Source organism: Crocodylus siamensis, chromosome 1 (genome assembly GCF_052110815.1).
Source record: "Crocodylus siamensis isolate JL-2025a chromosome 1, ASM5211081v1, whole genome shotgun sequence".
Classification (NCBI taxonomy): Eukaryota; Metazoa; Chordata; order Crocodylia; family Crocodylidae; genus Crocodylus; species Crocodylus siamensis.
The window spans coordinates 113456086-113475786 of NC_143395.1; the positions used below are offsets into that span (position 1 = coordinate 113456086).

The 19701-nt window shown below is 39.1% G+C and overlaps 1 protein-coding gene across 5 annotated transcripts in view; it reads left to right on the forward strand.

Annotated features, from left to right (window-relative positions):
• UTRN (utrophin) overlaps positions 1-19701 on the forward strand; it is a 553135-nt gene that overhangs the window by 413358 nt on the left and 120076 nt on the right. For all 5 annotated transcript variants that reach the window (XM_090040990.1, XM_090040992.1, XM_090040993.1 and 2 more), the window contains 4 exons: positions 1336-1465; positions 14121-14389; positions 16176-16322; positions 18755-18833. In XM_090040990.1, the coding sequence (XP_089897116.1) occupies positions 1336-1465; positions 14121-14389; positions 16176-16322; positions 18755-18833 (625 nt within the window). The remainder of the gene's footprint in view (positions 1-1335; positions 1466-14120; positions 14390-16175; positions 16323-18754; positions 18834-19701) is intronic.

Sequence of the window (19701 nt, forward strand, 5' to 3'; positions counted from 1 at the left end):
CTAATAATTGTTGTCACTCTCTGCATGACTTGTTCTTGTGAATCCATGCCAGCTGTTCCTGATCACCTTGTTCTCTCCAGATACTTAGTTCCTTGATGACCTGCTGCGTAATGTTTCTAGGTATTCATACCAAACTGACTATTATGTAATTTTCTGGATCCTCCTTCCCTTTCTTGAAGACAAGCATTTATATATTTGCCCTTTTCCAGTCTGGGACCTCACTTGACTTCCACAAGTTACCAAAAAATGATAACCAGTGGCTCTGAAGAGAATAGGCAAGAAGATTAGTATTTTCCTGTGTACTGAAAGGTTTCAGGTTTGGGTTCTGGCTTGGTAAAGAATGGATGGACTAGATTAGTAAAATTAATATTTAAAGTTTTGATTAGAGATATTAAAATAAATGGCGCAGAAATCATTTTAAAGCAGAACTTATACAATGCAGCCTTAACATTATGCTATTTTGGATGTTCAGTGATAGTAGTAAATGCAAGTATTTCAAGCAAAGTATTTTTCTCTGGCAGTGATAGTTTTCAAAGTTATAACATTTTATATGGAGCAAAATGTGATGTAGAATGGCGTATCAGAATTCACTGCTCCTAAACACAAAATCTTTTTGAGCAAAAAGTTATATTTTAACCCTTCTTAAATACAGAACAAATGCTAGAGAAAAAAATGGAGATTTAATAATATTTGCATGAAAAACCTCTTGGAGAAAAATTGTAATTGCCTTGGTGTAACAGGCTGAAAATATCTTAGGCTAATTGGAGACTCTCTTCCATCTGTTCTGTTCAGTTGAGTTTTGATACCATGTAGTTTGATTTGTTTTCGCTTCTTAATTTTCTATATTTTTACTTAACATATTCTAACGAATGCAAAATGCTCTTGCAGTTCTCATGGCCAGTTGTGAAATTATCTTCTGCTATTTCATTGGATGTAATTTTTTTGTCATTCTATTAACAAAAGAAAAAAGTCTGTTAAAGCATTCTGTTATATGCTAGCAGTCCTGCCGGGAGTAATGAAAGGTTTAAAGTATGTTTTTGTGTCAGTTCAAATATAATAATTTTACTTAGGTGAATATTTTAAGCCCATTATCATAATTTTTCTTGTACTCACACATTTAACTTAGCTCTGCAAAATCACGTCTCAATCAAAATTAATTTCCTTTTGTCTTTCTTGTGCAAAATTTACATTTTCACTTGCAGCCTGAATTAAACATTGGCTATTAGTCACTCACTAGATAGTCTGGGGAGAAGGGTGAAAATGAAGAGGATGCTACATTGTTTGTTGTACACAACATTAGGTTACAAATGAAACTTTTGTTTTCCTTTGCAAAAGGCACTTAGGCATGAATTGAAGGATAAAGAGCAAACCATTCTGAATGCTGTAGACCAGGCACGAGTTTTCCTTGCTGATCAACCAATTGAAGGCCCTGAGGAACCAAGAAGGAACCTGCAATCGAAAACAGGTCAGTTAATGTTTTCCTCATATTTGGAACAAGTAAAATGAACATTACAACATCCACACATGAATAGGCCCCTACTATATACTCTGTGTATTGAAAGCTCTTATTTTCAAAGCAGAGAGGAGTTTCATATCCCATTAAACTAGTTCTATTTTAAATTTGAATGTTTGCTTTATCAGTGTCTAGTGTTTCATGATAAAGGAGAGGATAAATGCAAATAAATTATAGAAGACAGCTATTTTAATTTTAAAATATTTTGAGGAGGAAAATCAGGCGTTTTTTCCTTTGTATTGTACACTCAAAATGTAGATAACATAATCAATTGAGTTTCATATATTTTTAGTACAATATTTTTGGTCTACATGAAATATAATCGGAGGTGATTCAAGAAATAATATTCATATATAATAATTTAAAATCTGTGTATGTTACTGGTGGTAAAATACTAAACAAATTTTGAAACCGCCAAATGAAAAACATATTTTGAGAGAGATGTTGGTACCAATACAACGCAAAGTGTTATACAAAACATATCCTCTAGAACAGTGTTGTCTTTGATTTTTAGGTAGTAATTCTGCTATTTGAATCTTTAAGATTCTTTAGCAATTGTCTTCAAAGAGCTAACTCGTAATGGTATTTAGCTATTTTCAGGAGTCAATGTGAAGAGGTAATTTCTCTTTCTGTAACTGCACAGAAGAAAAACAGACCAGATAATAACTGCATAATTACATAATAAATACCCTATTGTACAATAAGTCTGATGCATATGTAGTATCTGTAGAGTAAATTCATAATTGTGTCCTTTTTCTAAGCTACAGTATTATTATGAAATAGTACCACTTCAAATTACATAATTTTGCTTGGAATAAACTAGTAATTTACATTATTATGCCATAAACTGCAGAAATATGAATTTTTTTGAAGATATGTATCATTTATCACCTATATAATTTATACAATCGTTATATGGTTAGTTCTATCTTTTGTTACTGTTCTTTCTTCTTCTTTCATTCACACTGTAAGATCTTCCTAGCCAACTTTTCAAGTATCCAAAATTTGATGGAAAACATTTGAGTCTTGCATCTATCTACCTTTTGTGTTTCTCCTGTCATTTTCTTACACACAGTTTTCTGCTTTCCTAGTTTATGATTTCTTCTTTGATTGTGGGTTACGCAGTCTGAATATACCCACTGGTTAAAACAAGTGAACATTCTTCCCCTTGACTAACTCTTGCATCTTACCTCCTGCTGTTTTGGAAGATCCAGGAGGATACTGTGCAGCACTAGTTGGTTTGGAACTTGTTTGATATGCTGCACATATAGTAAATATGCTATTTAACCTAAATTGCAAGAGTTGTCTCAAGGATAAATATAAATATATATATATATATTTTTTTTTTTTCTGAGTTTAACTTTGATTTTTCAGTTAGTCATGAAGTTTGATTACATCACAGCTCTTTTCCCAAAAGATGTCAAAGCAGCCAATTAAACCTACGCCAAATCGTAAACCACTGCCAGTGTGGTCTTTCTTTCTTGGAACCTTTTTTAGAGTGACTTTGGTAAAATGGTCAGTGCTGAATGAAAACAAAGGTTAATCTTTGGAGGATGGTAAACTTTTACTGTACAACTTTTACTATATAAATATGCTACTTTGTAATATTTGATGGTGGTGATGACAGAACAGGATGGTGATTGATGGCTCTAGTAAACTGCCTAACGATAATTGCCAGGCAGGTGGTCTGTGAGTGATATATGACCATCTTCTGCCTACTTACTATATTTCAAAGCCAGACCAACTCTCAGACAAATTCACTTAGTTTATATATCTCTTAGGACCTTGTAACACGGTAATTGTATGTGGCTTCTGGAGCTTTTATCCTGTGGATTGGCTGCATGTTAATACCCTTTAAATGACTAAAAGCACTCATTAGTCATTTTAAAGTTACACCACTCCAGACAGGATCATCTCTAATCTTCCTAATTTTGCTCTTGTTGCATTAAGGTGTGGCCACTCCAGCATCCCAGGATGCAGTGGTCCCTTCTGAGTCAGGGCAAGTGGGGATGCTGCGATGCAGCAGGACTGGGCATGGTACATCAGGCAAAACAAGTGCTGCTGCCCTGATTGCCTGGCAGCGGCGGTGCCTCCTGGCACTACTCAGACTGACTCTGCACCTGCTGGGCAGAGCAAACTGGTCTGAGCAGCTACCCGAGGTGGTATCTTCCACTGCTATTTAGACCAGTTCACTGCTCCTGTTGGTGGTGGTGTCAAGGGAGCAAGTTCCAGAGAAAAAATGGATCAGGCTGCTTGAAGCTCAAGTTACTGATGGCCAACTGGCAACCTGGCTGGTGGTGATGGCATTGAGGCGTGGCTGCCAGCCAGAAACTGCCTGAGCTCTGAGGGGCCTGATCCTTCTTTTCTCTGGATCTTGACTCCTGTGCTACTGCCAACTGTGCTGCCAGCCAGTCGGGAACTCCTTGAGCTCCAAGGGGCCTGATCCTTTTGTTCTCCGTAGTTTCTTCCCCAGTGCTATTTATTGCCAGCTGAGTTGCTGGTTGGCTGCAGGCTGCCTGAGCTCCAAGGGTCCCAGTCTTTTTAGGAGCTCAAGTGGTGCCTGGCCAGCTAGCAGCTCAAGCAAGGACAGCATGAGGGAGGGTGGGCTCTGGAGAAAAAAAACAATTGGGTTCCTCGGAATTCAAGCAGTGAGTCGGTTCTCCCTCCGAGCTCCTAGTCCTGCCCCTGCTCACCAAGCCTCTAGGGACAAGTCCTAGCTGTGCAGATGAAGGACAGGCAGAGATGATTTTGTGCCTTAAGGTGTGACTACAGGCATACCTTGTTTTATTGCGCTTCGCTTTATTGCGCTTCGCAGATATTGCGTTTTTTACAAATTGAAGGTTTGTGGCAACCCTGCGTCGAGCAAGTCTATCAGTGCCATTTTTCCAACAGCATTTGCTCACTTCGCATTTTTTAGCAATAAAGTATTTTTTAATTAAGGTATGTACATTGTTGTTTAGACATAATGCTATTGCACACTTAATAGACTACAGTATAATGTAAACATAACTTTTATATGCACTGGGAAATCAAAAAAATTCGTGTGACTCACTTTATTGCGGTGGTCTGGAACTGAACCCGCAATATCTCCGAGGTATGCCTGTACTCTACTAAGCTGAACAACACTAAGCAGATTAATATTTATTTGGCTTATAGCATAAGGTGCAACAAGGCCCTTACACTTAACTTTACTTTCTCATTCCTTCAGTCTCTTTATCCTTACTAATTCTACACTCTGTTTTGCACTGGTCATGCTGAGCAGTGCTGCACAATTCATAGAGTCCCTTTATAGGCTATAACTATAAGGGACCATTATATCATTTAATCCAATCTCTTATATAGAATCATGATAAAATAGGACTGGAAGGGACCTCAGGAGGTCAATGAGGTCTAGTCCAACCCCTTGCCCAAAGCATCCCCCCCCCCCCCTCCCCCCCCCCCCCAAAAAAAAAGGTTTTATCAGCACTTCAAATAATGGAGATTTTACAAGCACTCTAGGTAATCTATTCCGGTGATTAGCTATCCAGCTCTCATAGGCAATTACATTTCACCAAAGGGCTGCTGTTTAACTGTAGCCTAACTTGTATTTGGATTTGAAACCCTCGAGACGGAGAGTTCACCACATACCATGGCTTTTTCCAATGGTGAATCATTCACAGTTTTTTTTTTTAAATGAAAAGATTGTGTTTTGTTTCTAATTTATATTTGTTTGGTTTAGCTTCCAAACATTGGTTCTTGTAATGCCTTTCTGCACTTGGAAGTGGTTTTAGGGTTCTAAGCTCCAGACCCTGTCTTTCAGTATAAGTTTGTACAGTGTTCAGCAGGGTGAGGTCCTGAAGTTTATTGTAACTGGTAGCCACAGTTACAATACCCACAGTAACAAATAATGTTATTCTCTTGGAAGTCATAACTTTCCCATTTTGTGAGCTTCGGAAGAAAATTTTCAAAAACAAAATCTGCCTTCTCCCCTTCAAAACACTCACCCTCCACAAATGCATTATAACGAATTGTGTAAGAATGTGCTTGGGGTGCACTGGGTTAACACTTGATGATTGATGCAATCTCAGCAGGGAAATGAGAGTTCAGTCTAATAGAAAAAGGTTGCCAACTGATTATAATATGACATCTATGCAGGGTCATAAGTAAACTGAATAACATTAATCCAGTTTTATTAATCTCCTTCCACACCCATGACATACCTAATCACTATTCAGTTAATGAAATTGGTGTGGTTCAAGAATATTCCATAGATGCCCATGGTATTTAAAATAGATCCTAGCATACCTTTTTCTTTCAAATATTGTCTTTGAAGCTCTCTGATGCTTTTTTTATGAAATGCACTCTACAAAGATTAACTGAATTATACTATAATTTAGTTTTCATATTAGTTATTAGTTTGATTTCAGTTAATTTAAAATCTGTTATATAAAATGTAATTTGCTCTGTGTAGTCTGAAACTATTCAACAGTATATTAAGGAGTGTCTACATAAGGACACTCAGGAAAGATGATCTGAATTAATTGAAGGTATGATTCTAAACTGCATTCATCAAACCCCTGTGTGGGCACTTCAACTGAGAATTAAATTAGCTTTAATCCTTATTCAGGTGAGCAACATGGGGTGTAATATCTGGTTCCAGGTGTCATGTGGAAGTGGCAATGTATTTCTGATACTTGGATAAAAATTTGCATCTACTCATTTGCACTGGAACCTCACTGTTGTTCTGAGGCGTGTGTTTGGGTGGTCTCTTGTTCATTGTCGGTGTTTAGGCTGCCAGGGCTTGTGTGCTCCGGGGAGGCTGGTGCAAGCAAGCAGCTATGTGGAGCCCAGGTGTGACAAAGAAAGAATGATTCAAATGTGTATTCCATGGCAAAAACTCAAGAGGCTTATTATCACTGAGACAGTATGCTAGCTGGTCTCTTTGTCAGACCAACTTAGTGAAATGTCCCAGGACAATGGTAGCAACTTCATGCATTAACAACCTCCCCTAGGTTGCTACAAAGAAACAAATCTTGCAGGACCAGTATTTATACCCAGAATACCCACGTTTTTGTGTGAATGCTTCTTATCTGCCAAGATACCCACTTCTACTTGTCTCTTTGCCAAGTTCATACTTGTCCCATTCAGTTCTTCCATATCTCAACACCTATTCTGATGAATTTTACTTTGCTCTTACTACTCTCTTCTTACACCAACGTCTGCACTCATTATTACGTTCTCATTTTCTACATCTCTTAGCAAATTATTCAGAGGTTAGTGGAGACTTAACCACAGTTAGAATAACTGGAAGTGCTACACTCACCACAAAGTTCCACACATTTTCATCATAAAATTGGATTATTGAAATACACTGTACATCTATCTCTAATATTTTGTTACATATACAGCGGGTTCTATCCTTATTCCTGTTCTTTCCAGGTATTGTATACCTTACAATACACCTTTAGTGAGTTTGGTCCTGGGTTCCTCAGACACTGCCTCTGTTCCCCTGGGTTGCTGAAATAAGTTAAATAATCTATGTAGGATCGGTTCCCATTGCTGCTATCATGGCACCCCCTCCCCCTCCCTCTTCAGAGTTCAGTTGCAAGGTGACTGGGAGGAGAGAGCTTTTTTCTGGTTGAGCCTCACCTGAGAAATACATTTCCTACTTCAGTTCACCAGCATTTGAATCTGTTAACTTTCTGAGCCCTTTACATTTGTTTTTCTTGGCCAGGAAAGAATAAGTTGTTTTTAGGGTAGTGAAGACAATCGGCATTAATGGTGAAGTGATAAGAATAAGATTAGGATTTCACTGAAGGAAATACCCATGTTAAATGTCCATCTATTACTGGGCAGTATTTTGCAACAGGAATATGCTACCTGCCTTTTGGTAAAAGAGATCTTACCTACACTGCACCTAGCTGGTCTGCCATGCATGATAAGATCTTGTGATACCTGCTGAAATACAAATAAACTAGCTCAGGTTACCATGTCAGTTCTGATATTATTCCTTTTACAAACAGTGGCCGTATACTGTTCCACACAATAACTGGCACTTTGGAAAACAGAGCTTTCACAGTCCAACTGACTTTTCTGCCTGAATTTTCTTATCCCTATGTGTGGGTTTTTTTCCTGTCTTCTTTTTGCTCTTTCCAGGGAACATCACCACAAGAGCATGCTTTGCCCTTTTTTTGGCTTTGAATATTTAGCTTCTAAATACAGTAGACTGATAAACAATCATGCAAGCTCCTGGATCCTGTAGATGGAGGGGATAGGCCACTGAAAACATGTATGACAACAAAGCTAAAAACATGTATCCATGTTGCATAGTATAAAATTTAGAAGAGTATAATTAATTGCTTACAGACTGTTAGATCAAGGGCACTGTTACAACTAGCGTCCCAAATCCATTAACTATTAAGAAGTTACAGTCCGTGAAAAGAGCACAAAAACAAAATGCATTTTCTTTCCCTTGGGTTCTCAACAATATGGCTTTCCTCAAATTCTGGTCTTAAAATTCCATTTATGACGTGCAAGGAGTTGTGTTAAAAATTTAAAAAAAATGTCAGGAGGTGCAGCTGATATAATGAGCATTTCATAAACTTGAAGTTTTAGTTGCGTGCATGTGTACTGCATGACATTGTTGAAGTGCTCACTTCCAAGTTCCAGGGAGATTATTCTTAGCAAAGGTTATTTTGATGAAAATATCCCTTTAAGTGAAGTGTTCTCCATCTCTTCTACCCTTTTAATTATAAATGTAGAAAATACTGTAAATCACAAGAAGTATTAAGTATTAGTCATTTACATGAAGTATTGGCCATTTACATGCATAATTTTTATTGGCAGGCTTCAGGCATATTTTCATGTTTTAGACTTAATAGTAAAACTTTTTTTCTCTTTCTACATAATTGTCATTATCTGAGTTCCCTGATGCAAGCATTCAGGGAAGAATTTTATAGAAAGGGCTTAAGCTTACTATTTTGTTGAATGGATGGACATTGAAATGTTTTCTGTTGCACCCACTTTTACCAGGACACTGGTTTTATGTGTTATCATACATCTGGTGATGGCTGGTAGAAGGCTTGAAAGAAACATCCATTTGGCTACGGTGTTTTTGGAGAAAGGGAACTTTGGAAAGTGAGAATGAAGAGCCCACATCCTATTTGAAAACTGTTTGATTGTGTTCCTAAATCCTACAGCGCCTTGGAACAGTTGTGTTAAAACTTTAGTTCTTACCCACCTTGCATTTTCTGAAAGCCTCTATGGCTGACTGAAGAGGTGGTAAGATTATGGGACTGCAGAGATAAAAGCTAACTGCCTATATATTGCTTCCCAATTCAAAGAAATACACTTGAATTTAACTTGAAATGGTCTCAATAAAGTCACTAGTGGATGGGTATGTAGCAGATTGACAAGGAAAGGAAGTGGCCATATGCATCAGCTGGTAGTTGGTGTGGGAATCCTTTGTGTGGCATTTTGTACAGTGGCAGCTTGAACATGGGAAGAATTATTGAAGTTGAGAGCATGATGGCCAATGTTATAATTGTTAAGTTGTCATCAAACATACCAGTTTGTTTACTCACTGGAGGCCAGAGTGTGCTGTATTGATTTTTGACCTGTAAACTATCCTTTGACTAAGCTTGGAAATGTTACCCAAACACTTCACCACTTCCGCCCCATGGAAGCTGGAGCAACAGTGTTCAGGGTTCACTGATACTTGGTTACAAATATTCCAAAAGCCAACCAAAGTCTGTGTGAGGTCTCTTTAAGGCAAAGAGTGCAGCTGATTTGATTGATGACAAGTGGCCTTTAAAAAAAAAAATTAAATTCCAGAATTAGCAGAGCCCAACTACGTAGTAAACCAGCCTCAATATAGCAAAGTATAAACTGTAAACCAGATGAAATAATGTCAAACATGTCTTAAAATACCCAAAGACATGCTGGGGAACCTTAAAAACTTCAGAGCTCAAAAACATATCTGAAATAGCTATACTACTAAGGTATACCTTCAGGCCATGTAACATTGGATTGCCCACAGAATCTTGCCTGTTTTGTTTTGCAGAGAAAAAGTGTCCTGTATCCCTCTCATGTATCCTTAGTGGATGGGCAACTCCAGTGTCTTCAGGGAGTAGCCAGTCATGGGCATTTGTACCACTAAAATCCTGATTGGTCTTTGGTGGAGGAATATGAGGCCCTCATATCTTCTAACAATATATCAGGCAGTAGCACAGGACCACTTCCTGAGCTGCCTAGAGTCACTAGGGCTTTGGGGTTCCTCAGTCATTCTGCTTTTCTCTAGAATGTCTTGTTCGTTAGGGATTGGGAAGTAGAGAAGGCAGGCTGAGTTAGAGAGCGACTCTGTGGCCTCCAAGGATCTCTCTTACAGCGATTGCTTTAGGGAGCTGGTGTAAAGGTAGTATAGCAATACTGGAGGAGAAGAAAGAGTCAGGCTTCCTATTTTCTTAGTTATCTCTATTTTGTAAAAATACTGTGACCTTTATTTGAGGTCATAACACTTTTTTTGCAAAACAGAAATAATATTTAATGAACAAAATAGTAAATGACTTTCTAATAGTTATATTTTTCTGAGGTTATTTTCAAAAATAGAAACTCTTATGCATAAGCTTTAGATTCATTTTCTGAGCAGCTCAGATGTGCAGTTTTGCAGGACTTGGGGTTTCATGTTCTTCTCTAGTGCTTCAATTTTCTTCAGTCCCAGTATAATTGTCTTGACCTCTCGGCGAGCATCTGCTGGGAAATCTCATCTTCCAGTGTCAAGGGACACATACATTACAAGTATCTTTCTCATTTCCCCCTACTGAAGACCATACTTTGCTCTTTCCAGAAATACTCACCATACACAAACTCAGACTCCAGATATTCAGTGCTCTGTGCTTCTAGCAATTGTCATCTTCAGAATAAAAGCAATGTCTTTTATCCTACGGCCTTTTTTTCCTTATCTTTTTTTTTAATTATATTTTCTTTGATGTCAAGAACTTTCAGTGCTGAGAGAAGAAAAACCAAATAGGTTAAGATGAAAATGATCAACTACCCCCCTTTTTTGCTGTATATACAATAGATATTTAAGCTATGAGAAACTGGTGGCATTCTGTATCTATGCCTGCATGACTGGTTCCTTTGAATTTGTCTAATTGCTACATTTTTGGAGAAGCTAGTTGCTTCATATTCTCTAAAGTTCCTGTTCCTGTGTAGTACTTTTTGTCACAAGCAAGTTTTTGCCAGGGTTTTTAGAGACTCAAGAGAATACTTTTCATTCATGTGATGCTAAAGACATAATCATGTGATGACAGTACTTTTGGATTCTTCTATTTATAAGCCTTGACAGTGTTGTATTGTGCTTGCTTAAATGTGCTGAAAGTGCTCATCATAATGACAGTGTTATTTGTGCCCATGGCTTTTTACTGCAAAGTCTCACTGAACGGTACAAGAACAAACATATTTGATATAATTGTGGGGAGGGACATTAATTCACCTACAGTTCTGGCATGCGCTGTGAAGAACAGAACAACGCAGTATAAATCAAGTCTGGCTATAGTAGCATAGAAACAGACCACCAGTCCCAGTCAACCTCAAGGACTGAGGAGTGCAAAGGTATGGGTGCTTTAGAAAGCCAAACCAAAATAACAAAACAACTTCTAGAGCTTAGAACAGCCTAAGTTATTCAAAATGAACCCTTGCATAATACTTTTTCTGCTTACATGTTGTCCATAATATTAAATCTCTCTTGCTTGTCTTTCAATTTTATTCTAAACCTCAATTTAAAAAGATTAAATTCTATTTCAGGTCATCATCATCAGCAATGTAGAAAAAAAATTGTTACATTCATCACTCTTAAGTTTAACCAGAGGTGCTTATTAAAATAATGTGCCCCATTAGTAGTGGGTTTTTTTGTTTTCATTTTCCTGACTCCAGGGTCAGTTATTAATATCTTTCCTCTCTGATAAACAGATGGTCTGATGAATATAGAGCTTTTCTAGCTTTTTGAGCAGCTGCTGAAGTCGAGATAATGTAATAAGTACCATAAAAAACCAACCAAACAACAACAAAAAAAACCCAAGAGAGTCTGATCAATCAGAAGAGTTCATACTAAGTGAAGACAAAGCAACAAACTGTACAGCATTTTTGTTACAAGTAGAAAGGAGTTGTATACAACTGCCAGCTTGTTTAATGACAGACTTATGAAAAGATTTTGTACCCTAAGGAAATTAGTCATTGTTAAATCATCCTTTATAATGATCTGTAGTTCTAAACTGTGCAACACATTTCTCTGCAGATATGAACTACGCTTTTAAAAAATCATGTTCTTTTTTACATGTTGGGTTATCACAGTGGCACAAACATTCATACAGCGCACAGTCTGAAATGAATGGATGCTGAATGAGTTTTATAATCTGTCCATGGTAAATGTGTTTTTAAGGCAAGTTTTCAAGCACTTATGAGGCATTTTGAAAATTAACCTGTCTCAAAACATTATTAATGCAGCTACTGCTTTTCAAATTAAAAAATGCATTAGTTGCCCTCATACACACAGAACTTGTCAAAGGTCTCCAAAATGCCTTGTGTTTTATTCTGTTATATTCTTATTACCACACCTCTTGTCATATGAGAGGAAAGGGAAGTAAAACTGCCTGTCGCTTGCTTTTGATGCCACAATTACCATCACATCAGAGTTGGCTGATGTATCGTTATGGTATCTTCTCCTAATATACGTAGCGTACTTCACTGATTTCTGTACCCAACTGCTGTTCTCATGCAGTTTGTCTTCTAGTTAGACTGGATAATAGGCCTCCCTTGAGCTGACTGTTAGCCCTACTTCAAGCAACCAGCATAGAGCTCACAGTGAGATCTGCCATTTTCCTTGAAGTTTTAAGACACTAGGTAACTTGTGCATTTTAAATTATCACTTGTTATCTGACCTGAAGAATTGAGGTCTTTTGGCTGAGCAACATGTGATGATTCAAAGCCACCATTATCAGCTTATGTGGGTCTTTAGAACCTCTTGGCTGAGTCCACATAAGCATGGACATTTGTTTCCCTAGGAACAAGAAGCAGCAGCACACCTTGTGCCTTTGTTGCTTGTCCTTGGAGAATCCCTGTGCCATGTGCCCTCTGGTGCGCAGCAGGTTACCCTGGGTAGGGTAGGGGAGGCTGGGGTCAACACTGGGTTGGCCCCAGTAGCCTTACCTGGTAGGGTCCTGGGGGCCTCTTGAGGCTGCAGTAATGGCAAGCCTGCTGCTTGGAGCTTGGCTGGCAGCCGAAGCGTGGCTCCAGGGAGTTGGCTCCGGTTTTGGGTGGCATACGCTGCACCCACATGCGCTGCTGCTGCTCTTTTTTTTTTTTTTTTGGGGCACAGGTTTTTTGACTCTGCGATCTCCTAGGGTGAAAAGAACCCATGCGTGGAGAACAACTAACTGTATGGCGCATGATGCTGCAGTTGTGTCTGTGGTGCCATATGTCACAAGGCTGTGCATGTCTGGACGCGGCCTTGAAGGGCTTGCTATTTTTTTTAACCCTGAAATGTTCTTAGTTATATAACAGCATCTTAGTATTTTCTAAATAAAACCTGAAATGATTTTGTTGTACTACAAAGCAGTTATTTGCAAGTGCATTATAGAGGTAAAAGAAATGTAAAATATATACAGCATTTTTTGTGTAACAGCAGTAACACCCCCCCCCCCCCCCACACACACACACTTTTAAAGTAGTTCCAGAACTTTTGAAATTAAATTTCTTCTTTGTCACTGAATTCTAATCAATTCAAATTACTCTTGAAAAGGTGATAACAGATCCCAAATGTTAACAGTTCCAAAATTAATCAAAATGAAAACTCCCTTGCTATTTCCAAGTAATCGGACAATCCATCATTGTCCTTCTTGTATAAAAGTATGGTCTTTAAGACTACATTTTGTCTGAAAGTTTTTAGATTATTGCTTTCTCCTTCTTGTTAATGTCTCTTTAAAAGTCTTGCGTAGAAACTAATCTCATAACTTTTTCAGTTTCAGCCCATTTCCATTCACAGAAATGTGTTTTTTGGGGTATTCTTGCTGAGATTTTCAGTTCTAGACTTGCAGTACACCATGAAAATGGCTTGAATATGACATTAATATAAAATTACTATTGCAGAACTGCTGAAGTACTTCAGATGCACTGAGAAAGTGTCATTCACTTTGCCAAAGAAATAAAACAGGAAAATGACTTGAGTGGGAAGGGGAAGGGGAAGGAGATGTTCATAAATAGGGGCAGTGAGGTAGCATGCAAATTACTCTTGCAGGTTCAAGCAGAGGAAAATAATCTTTTCCTCACCCCCGCTCCCACCCCTGCCCAGGTAGCACACATAGTAATAATCAGCCTTAGGCTTTTGTAGTCCATAATACATGGAAATGAGGAATGACTTCTTAGCAATTAACTTAGCTACATTGTGTGTTTTTATTTGTCAGCATGGGCATTTTTGTAACTTCAAAGAGACTCTGCAGGGTAGGAATGAGCTGTGGACAGCTCAGATAGAGGCTTACTGAATTACACGCCTCACAGTATTTAATCTGCTCAATCAAATGTGCATATATGAAAATACCCCAAACTACCGAACTTCTTTTTTCTTCCACTTCAGAGTTGACCCCTGAAGAGAAAGCATTGAAGATTGCCAAAGCTATGCGTAAGCAGTCCTCAGAAGTAAAAGAGAAGTGGGAAAGCCTGAATGCCAGTGCCAACATCTGGCAGAAGCAAGTAGATAAAGCCTTGGAGAAACTGAAGGACTTGCAGTGTGCCATGGATGACCTTGATGCTGACTTGAAAGAGGCTGAGAATGTGAGGAATGGCTGGAAACCAGTAGGAGATTTAGTGATTGACTCATTGCAGGATCACATTGAGAAAACTACAGTAAGCATGGCATTCTTTGTGAATATAGTTTTCTTTGTATTAGGCTGGCATGGGACTCCAAACACTAAATTCTTTCTCACTTAGTACATATGATGTATGTGCACACGACCACAGTGTAAGTATATAAACGGTTGCGTAAGATCTATTGTTGCCTTATAGATAAGATTGCTTGCATGCATTCCTGAAAAATGAAATAATTGAACTTCAAAAAAACTGCACGTTAAGGCAACTCTGACACCTTCATGCACATTCTTTGGCACCCAAATACTGTTCCTATCCAGAAACACTCGGTCCTTCAGCTCCACCAGAAAAATCTTTAATTCCAGCATACAGGTACCCACAGTGCAACTGATGAAATCCACGCTCAGGTCATGACATTATCTCTAATCTTAGTATTTACATTTGAAGTTGCTAATGGAAGAATTCAGGGCCTTGAACTGTGATCACTTTTCAGTAAAAATTCCATCTTTATATGCATCTCAAAGCTTTGTGCAAATGTTCAGTTATTAATAGGTAATGTATTTGGCTGCTTCATTTCATGCATGTTTACACAAGCATCCTTTCTTCTAAAGTTTTTCTCTGACTTTCAGGTTAAACAGAACCTAAAAACTTTAAGCCAAATTAGTTATAATAATTTACATCCAGACTGCTGTTGATTTAAGAAGAGTAAGGCATTGATCTCTCTTTCTTTTTTATTTTAATATAGATATAAATACAAGTTCTAGCATGTTGCTTCATGTATTAAGAAGCTTGTCATATCTTGATGACTTTTCTGTAAAAGAGGGTAAAGCAGTGTCTATTAAATTGTCATTGCTGTGAAAAACAGAAACATCTGCTAGAGTCATGGGAGCGTCTTGGCAGTCAGAAACCAAATTTTTCCCCTCGTCAGTAGGTGCCTCACGTTAATAGAACAGATTAGAGAGAGTTTCAGGGGAAGAAGTAGTAATTGAATTGTCCAAAAAAACCTTTTCTTTTTTCCAGTTGTTTTTCCCCTTGTTTTGTAATGCTTAGTGGGCCCTTTGTAGCATCAACCCATTACTTCCACCTGCTCACAGCAAGAGAGGCATTTAATGCATCTTTCCAACCATAACGAAAACCGCTTCAGTTTTGTTTTAATACTGTATTTAGCTTAGTTTGATTGAGAAAACCTTCTTCTGCTTAGTTTTTAATCATTTTCATAGTTTTAACTCTGCAGTAAGAATTACTGATGCAGTTCATTATTGTATTCCTTTACCTAGGAAGATGCACAGCTTTGTGCTTTGCTAATTCAATAATAAAGTCTCTGAAGAGTTTTTGTCAGCAGCCTTCCTCTTGGGAACAATAATTACTTGTATTTAATAAATTTGCTTAAGAATCCTTCATATAGATCTTTATTAGTAAAACTCATAATGGGGTATCACATCATTCTGGTATTTATTGAAGGGAATGTAGTCATTCTGCACAGGGCTATATAAAACCTAGGCACCTCTGAAATGTAATATATACCCTGTTTGAAGGCTTATGTTGCACATAAGTTGTGGCTTTATCTTATGCACATGTATGGAAAGAGTGAAGTTTTATAGCTAGGGATAATACTTTAGAGCCAAGATTATTGAAATAAATGAGCTTTTTTTTTTACAATGTTCTAGTTGGAGTTACCTTCTTTGCATGCAGTTGTTTTAGCTTTTTCATGTCACGATACCATATCAGTCACAACCAAATATAGATTTGTATTGGTTTGGTGTGCCAGTTTTCACTTTGTTCTGTAAGGTAGTGGTCAGGCATAAATATGCATGTGTTCTTTCAGGCTTTCAGAGAAGAAATTGCACCCATCAACTTTAAAGTTAAAACAGTGAATGATTTATCCAATCAGCTCTCTCCACTTGACCTTCATCCATCATTAAAGATGTCTCGCCAACTGGATGATCTTAATATGCGCTGGAAACTTTTGCAGGTATTCCCTTATTCTGAAGATAGCAGGGGAATGCATCATTTGTCTTCTTTGTCTTCTTAGGAAACATTATCATTTTTCCTCATTGCTTTCCAGACTGGGTTACCATTGTGGCAAAAGCAATGAAAGGAACGGTCTTTACCTCACTGTCTTGACCAATTCCATTTCTGCTTTCTTGGCAGTTCACTCAAGACATTGCATTAATGTCTGGAGATTAGACATGTTTGTATCTATATGTTAACAATATTTGTACCAATTTGTATGCTCTGGAATGACTCTATAAATCATAGTTACTGAGACTTGTCAAAATTTGCCCACATACTTCTATTGTCTCGCCACCTATATAAAAGTGGATTTTTGTGACCATCCAGTTTCCACAAGGGACTTTTGATATTTGATTTGAATATTGATAGTCTAGGATGACATGGGTGGGGAAAATTAGGTTTGCATAAAAAGAGAAAGGGAGGTATGAAGTAGATTCATGTTACTCATATATATATATTGGTGCTTGAATGATCTGGGACTTTAAAGTTAGGCAAACTTGGTTTCACACTGAATGAATTAAAGAGGTTTCCCAGGTCATTCAAGTCACTTCAGGAATCTTTTCACTGGTTCTTGCAGTGAATCATCATCACATACATTCTTTAATTATTTATTTTTAGTTTTCTATTTCCTTTCCTAACTTTTAAGCCCTCCATCACAACACACACGCAGTGGGACAAAGAATTGGTTACAAAAAAATGAACCATAAAATGGGAGGAATCTGTCTTGTCTTTGACTATGAGAACCTGCAGAACTCAGAGGAGTAAGCTTCTAGGTTAGTAGGCTAGAAACAGCCTGTCTCAGGAGTCAAAGTTAATATTAGACATGCACCAGTACATCAGTCTGTATCATATTGGGACTGATAAAAGGAAGCTTGACATTATCAGCAATCAGTTTTTTTGACTGATGTGGCCTATAATGTCCCTGATAACTGCCCTGTGAATGGGCGCAGGTGCAGCATGCATGTGACCAGGAATGCAGCCTGACAGCTTGGAGAGCAGCATTTGGTTGGTGAGTCTGGGGGGGAAGGGGCAGAGGGGAGCAATTGGGGGAGAGGGGCGTGCTAGGGGCAAATTGAGGCCCCTGTGGTGAGGGAGGGAGAGAGGGTGGGGCCACAGCAGGGGCATGGACAGGTGTTCCCCAGCCGGGGTGGGCCACAGGATGGAGCTGCTGCTCATCTGAGGGGGACAAGGAGGGGGGTGGCTCCTGCCACTGTGCATACCCCTGGGGAAGTCATGAGGGTGCATGTGTCCCCTGGATCTGTGGCAGGGTGGGCTGCTCGCTGTGGGCTGGGAGCAGGGGCTGCACCTGGTTTTTCCCAGTGGGAGGAGTTGGGCCGGAGTTGTGCTTGGGGCAGGAGGTGGTGGGGGAGCTACAAGGGAGCTATGCTGAATTATGGGATGGCTGTAGCCTCACCCTCATAGCCCCCCCCTCCCAGCACTGCCACCACCCGTCCCAAGCACAGCCCTGGTCCAGCCCCACCCATGGGGAAGAGCCCGGCACAGCCTCTGGCCTCAAGCACAGATTCATGGGGCACACCCCCCATGCCTCCCCTGGGGATATACATAGTGGCAGAAGCCACCCCTCCCCACCTTCTGTGCCCCCCATGACTCCTGAGCTCAGTCCTGTGCCGCAGCTCAATTCTTCGCCCGTCCCTGTCCCGCCCCGGCTGGGTAGCACCAGTCCTGTCCTGTGCTACCCCAGTCTCAGCCCCACTCCCTCCCTCACCACAGGGACCGCGATCTGCCCCCTCCCATGACCTTTCCCTCCCCCTCCACCCCTGCCCCTTCCCCCCACCTGGATGCTGCTCTCCAAGCTGCTGGGCTGCATATCAGCAATTGGATTGGTATTGTCCGATGTGGCTAGTCAACACTCGGACATCAATATTATCAATATTGATCAATATTATTTTTTGACCCAAAAAATCTTTGCCTTAAAGAGATTTAACTAAACAGCTAAGCCCCCACTGTATATACTAGTGTAGTTTAATTAGTAACCTAGGAGGAAGTCTGTCAGCCAGAAAAACAGCATGCTTCAAGATGGTTCTGTCTTGTAAAGGCAGCTGTAAGATCAATATGATCAAAATGAGGCCTACTGACTATAAGCATTTGGACAAAGGAAGAAATGGGGAACATGCGAATTTCAGCGGTCAGCTTTAGTCACCATGAAACTATTATGGTATGCTATTGATCTGTATCACTAACACCAGAGTAGCATTACCTTGCATTTTTAAGAAAAAGACACCAGATATCAATAGGCTGAGTAAATAAATCTATCTAGTAAATCTATTGTAATGTGTTTAGCTAAAAGTGCATGGAAACTGCTGTTTTGATTTTGGTACTTGCTTTCCAAAATAAGGGAATTCCTAGTAAATGTTGTATGTGTCTGTATAGGTATCAGTAGAGGATCGCCTTAAACAGCTACAGGAAGCACATCAGGATTTTGGGCCTGGATCTCAACATTTTCTCTCCAGTAAGTAATTCTAATAAACTAATAAACCTGAGACAGTGGCTTTCTCTCCAGTCACCTTTCAGGTGATGCCGTTGACTGATTTCAGTCTGGGCTTCTCTCAGGAATGGATTTGCCTCCTCCTGGTTGTGTCTACACAGGACGCTTTACTGCACAGTAGACTAATCTACTGCTCAGTAAAGCATCACTATCTACATGTGCAGTAAATTAGTCCATATGCAATTAGTAAATTTACTGCACAGTAAAGCCAAGTAGCATTAATTGCATGTGTAGACACACCCTCTGTCTGCAGTAATGGTTCCCTCTTCTTAACTGTAGTGAGACTCTCAACGCTGCTCCGTGCTCATGGGTCACTATTATGTGTCTCCATGCATTTTGATTCTATGCCTGCCTACCTATTTACCAAAGTTCAGGTGGCTGTTAATTCAGGCTTATCTTAAATTTTGAGAGGAGCGTTGCAAAGTAATCATAGTGCTCTTAATGTATTATCACAAAGTACTTTACGATAGATGGAAAGTAAATAAATACATTAGTTGACTTATACTGAACTTTCACTTCATGGATCTGAAGGCATTGCATACTAACATATGCTCAGTAGGATAAACCAGATAACCTAACTAATTTCAAAATGCTAAATACCTGCTGGACCCTGTCAGCATATATAACCTGTGCATTCTTATTTAAAATCTGCAAGTATCCATGTTAAGAAGGCAGGTGCCTAACATACAGGTCAGTGCATTCACTTAAAAAAATACAAGCCCCATATCGGGCAAAGCTTTCTTAGAGCAGTAGTTCGGGAAAGGGTTCTTTTGGCAGGCTGGTAAAATTTAAAAACAAGGTTGCTGGTTATTGCTACTTAACCTTTTTTTTG